Source organism: Apium graveolens, chromosome 3 (assembly GCF_009905375.1).
Source record: "Apium graveolens cultivar Ventura chromosome 3, ASM990537v1, whole genome shotgun sequence".
Classification (NCBI taxonomy): Eukaryota; Viridiplantae; Streptophyta; class Magnoliopsida; order Apiales; family Apiaceae; genus Apium; species Apium graveolens.
This window is the reverse complement of record NC_133649.1, coordinates 15,690,011-15,695,344: the sequence shown is the minus strand read 5'-3', so window position 1 is coordinate 15,695,344 and position 5,334 is coordinate 15,690,011. Positions and strand designations below refer to the sequence as shown.

General features: G+C 37.0%; 1 protein-coding gene across 1 annotated transcript; it reads right to left on the bottom strand.

The window, feature by feature from the left end:
- Nucleotides 1-1,120: 1,120 nt before the first annotated feature.
- LOC141713926 (uncharacterized) lies at nucleotides 1,121-4,780 on the bottom strand. Its single transcript, XM_074517484.1, has one exon. The coding sequence runs from the start codon at nucleotides 4,778-4,780 to the stop codon at nucleotides 1,121-1,123; it is 3,660 nt and encodes a 1,219-aa protein (XP_074373585.1).
- Nucleotides 4,781-5,334: the final 554 nt, after the last annotated feature.

Sequence of the window (5,334 nt, the reverse complement as noted above, 5' to 3'; positions counted from 1 at the left end):
AGACTAAAATAAATCAATACTCCCTCCGTCCCTAAATACTTTTCACATTTGTGTTGTACACGTTTGCCAATGCACACTTTTGATTGTTAATATTGTTAGATATATTTGATAGTGTCATGTGTAATATGATTTGTGTTTAGTTTTCAGATCTTACCTAACAGGACAAATCAGTACTTAACTGGAAATCAACACTTATACTGAAGACAGAACTTAAGATATCAGAACTTAAGTTATCAAAACTTAAGGTTCAAAAGATATTTATCATGAGATAATATCAGGACTTAAGATGACTTTCAGATAAGGCAGGCGACTGATTGAAAGGAAAGAAGATCGAAACTAAGACAGATATTTAGCATATAAATACTTGAAACCATCATAATTTACTAAGAGGTGTAACATACAATAATTTACATGCTAACACACACATACATATAACTTAATCTTACTTTGTTAACAATAGTGTAAATAAAAAACTAACATTTTCCCAATACATACATTGAATTTCAAAAACTAATATTTTTCATTAAAATCAACTTTAATATTAACAATAATGTAAGTTTTACATTATTTTATATTATGATTGCAAGTCATTCTGACTTCAGTTATGCATTTTTTATATTTTTAAATTGAGTAAGTTAATTGTAAGTTAGTCGTGAACTCAGTAATAATACAGAGTAGTACATATAGTTTATTTAAATAAAATTCAAAATTTTTGGTCAACTCTATATTGAGCATATATGTTAATTTTTAATTTTTTCTTTGTAAACATAGTAACGGCATTCTACATATTAAGTTTAATCATTTCATTTTAAACGTACACTGATTATCCGGTTTATATTCATTCATTAAATACAAATAACACAACACAAACAAGAATATATATATTTTGCTTAATGAGCTATATTAGAAACGTTATGTAATTTGGTAATGTCTTGTATGGAAATAATAATGTTGATAAACAATCAACTTGTATTTAAAATACGTTAGATATTGTACAACATTTACAAATAAGAAAACAACTAAGAACATTATAATTGTATGATGCATACAAAAATTCTAGAAAATGACTCGTGCCTCGCACGGGTTATTATGTTTTTTTTTTGCCAAAGAAAATGTTTCATTAACAAACCAAATCCTTGTTCAGTACATGATAGAGTTCTGGGTAAACACAATTCCCACTCCATATACGATCAGCTACAGAACTATTGTGCCTCGCTAAGAAGTGAGCCACTTTGTTCGCGGATCGTTTAACAAAAATTAACGTCACCATACGATGATTTAACTCTGAAATTAAATACCTACACTCCTCTATAACTCTGCCCAGATAAGACAGATGGGTTGAAGAGCACCGAATTGCTTGTACCACTGCTAAACAATCAGTCTCCACTATCGCCGGTTGCTTTAGATTATATTTGATCCAACTCAAAGCTTCTTTGATACCCAGAGCCTCGGCCAAGTCAGGAGCTATACGACCTTCCCTGCAACTAGTTCCAGCAACTACCAGTTCGCCTCTATGATCTCGAGCAACCATGGATAAACAATATGTAGAAGAGTTTTCAAATATTGCTGCATCGACGTTAAACTTAACCTTACCTTCCTGTGGATACTCCCAACGCTCTTTGCCGTCTTCTTGGCCCATAAAACCAAGAAAATGATCGAACGACTTATCTTGAGCATTCTTCCATTGGTTAAGTAAGAGCTTTGCCAATTTACAAACATCTGAGTACTCCTTTCCACGTTGATTCCATATCACCTCGTTTTTATTATTCCAAAGAGACCAGCAAACCATAAACACCTCCTGCAATTCTATAATCTTACATTTCTGAAAAATTGAGTTTACCCACCTGTCGAAGCTTGAACTATTATTCTCCTCAGTATTAATGCCTAAATCATTCCAATATTGCTTTGCCATTGAGCATGTTACCAGAACGTGGTACACTATTTCTATTTCATCATTACACACCGGACATTTATCATTGACATCGACCCTTCTAGTCAATAACTGGTCCTTCGTAGGTAGTATATTACGAACTGCACTCCATATAAAATGCTTTACCTTCAAAGGCACTTTAGCATTCCACAGCTTCTTCCATGAGATACTATCATTCTGGATGTAACTTTGCTTGACTTCTTGAATTGCTGTATAAGCTGAACGCACTGTATATTGCTTCTTTTTATCCCATTTCCAGAACCAGCAATCTGAATCAGCATCTCTCAACGGTATAGACAGAATGAGCTTAGCATCTCTATCAATAAAGACATCCTTTACAACATCGACATCCCAAGCATACTGTCCTGGTATCATCAGAGCATCAACATTCCTATCCCTGATAGCTTCATTATCTGTGTGGACATAAGGATCATCGTTAGGAAGCCAAGGATCTTTGGTTATGCTGACTGTTGTACCTGTGCCCACTCGACGAACAGCCCCTCGCTTCAAGACAATCTGAGCTTCCATAATCGATCTCCAGATATAACTGGGATTGCTACCCACATTGGCTGACAAAAAAGAACCCTCAGGATAATATCTTGCTTTAAAAACTCTCTCAACTAGACTTCCTGTTTTGACAAGTAATCTCCAACCCTGTTTACCCAAAAGAGCCACATTAAAATCTTGTAATTTTCGAAAACCCAGACCACCATTTGATTTCTTCGTACACATACGATCCCATTGCATCCAGTGAATGCCCTTATTAGTATTCGAACTCTTCCACCAAAATTTGTTCATGACTCGCTCCATATCAGTATATAGTTGCTGAGGAAGAAGAAATAGACTCATGGTGTAGTTAGGTAACGCCTGTGCTACAGTTTTCAACAACAATTCCTTCCCTCCTCTCGATAACCATTTCTTATCCCACCCCTGCACTTTCTCCTTCATACGAACTTTTAGATATCCCAGCATGGCTGATTTATTACGCCCCAACATACTAGGTAAACCCAGATAAGTCATATTATCACCCGCCTCTTTGAAACGCAGCATAGCACATATTGCATCTCGAAATTCCTGTGCAGTATTTCTGCTAAAAAATACAGAAGATTTAGCAGCATTAATCTTTTGACCTGAAGCATGCTCAAAAATTTGTAACAAATCAACAATATGATCTGCCTCTCTCTCATTCGCTTTACAGAAAATATAAGTGTCATCGGCAAAAAATATGTGGGTTAACCGAGGCGCTCTTCGAGCCACCTGAATACCAGTCAAATTATTCCTTTTTTCATACTCTTTAATTAGCACAGATAAGCCTTCCATGCATATCAGGAATAAATAAGACGAGAGTGGATCTCCTTGACGGATACCACGATTAGGGATTATAGAACCAAACCTTCTACCTGTGTGGCAAATCTGATACTTAGCTGAACACACACAAGCCAACATCAACCCCACAACATGATTTGCAAAACCCATTTGCTTCAACATCTCTCTCAAAAAACTCCACTCCACACGATCGTAGGCTTTGCTCATATCTAATTTCAACGCCATCCACCCCACTTTACATTGAGTTTTGCGCTTTATTAAATGCATCACTTCATAAGACACCATGATGTTATCCGTTATTAATCTACCCGGGATAAAAGCGCTTTGAGTTTCAGGAATCAAATAGAAAAGCATCGACTTCAATCTATTTGCCAGGACCTTGGAAATGACTTTGTAACTCACATTACACAAAGATATGGGCCGAAGATCCATCATATTAATGGGATTTTTCTTCTTAGGAATTAAAGCTATGTTTGTATTCCCTAAACCATCCTTCAACTCGCCTGTTATGAAGAAATTACGAACTAACTCCACCAAATCTTGACCAACAATACCCCATAACTTTTGATTAAACCCAGGGCTCATGCCATCTGGGCCAGGAGACTTGTCGGGGTGCATGCTGAACAATGCTCGTTTTACCTCATTATCTTCGACCTGAGCTATCAAGCTTTCATTCTGTACTTGATTTATTCTTCTCGACACACCTTCAAATATTGGGTTCCATTCTGTTTCTGAAGCAGCACAAATCTTAGTGAAATAATCTATCATAGTGCTTTCCAAACCTGAATCCCACCCCACTTCTTGGCCTTCATCATTAACAAGGGTAGTAATCTGATTCGTTTTCCTCCGATTTTTAGTTGCAGCATGAAAATATTTACTATTCTGATCACCCTCTTTCAACCACAAATGCTTACATCTCTGTCTCCAGAAAACCTCCTGTTGATTGTAAATTTCATTTAATCTGTTTGAGGTTTCTTGAAACTGTTTCACTGACTGCGCGTCTCTCATACCTTTAGTACTCTTTAGAAACTTCTTACACTGCAATATTCTACTCTTGAAACTTCCCGTAATTTCTTCTTCCCACACTTGCAACAGAGTAGCACATTCACTTAACTTATCTTGCAGAGGACGCCCTTGATGCCTATACCAAACTTCTTCAACAATTTGACGACACATTGGCTCTCGAAGCCATGCGTTTTCAAACCTGAAAACTTTAGAAATCACAGCATGGGTGATCTTCACTGGTTCTAAAAAAATCGGACTGTGATCTGAGGTGCTAATCTCCAGATTTGTCAACTTGATTTCTGTAAACAGATCATTAAAAGTTTTGGACATCAACGCCCTATCTAATCTAACCTCCACCCAATCCTCGGTACCATGGCCACGTTCCCAAGTATACGGATACCCTCTCAGATCTATATCGCACATACCACAATCTTCCAACACTTCTTGAAAACCTTGAATCAGCCATGATGGATAAGGAAGTCCACCTCTCTTATCTTCTTGCTTAACAATATTATTCATATCTCCCAACAAACATCATGGTAACATCGACTTAGGTTGTAAATCCCTTATTAACTTCCATGTTTCACGTCTTTTAGAGCGGTCTGGTTCACCGTAAATTCCTGTCAGCCTGAATTTATTCCATCCTCTAATAACAACCTCCACATCAATATGGTTTTTACTATATGATAACAACTGCACCTCCACTTGATTCCTCCATAACATTGCAATACCACCACTTCTCCCATCAACGTCAACGGCAAAAGCTCCTTCAAATTTCACCATATTTTTAACCTTCTCTATCGTATCCTTTTTACATAAAGTTTCACACAGAAAGACTATGTTGGGTTTCTTCTGGAATATTGTTTCCGTTAGGAATTGAACGGCCCACGGGGTCCCAAGCCCGCAGCAATTCCAACTTAGAGTACTCATAATATTAGGTGGGCCTGGAGACCAGAACCCACCCCTTGTCCATTTTTTGACCCATCCTCATTTGGAGTAAAATCTGTAATTTGTAACACACCATCAGTATCCATGGTTATCTGAGTTTCGTGTACAGTCCTGCTTCTTTTTCG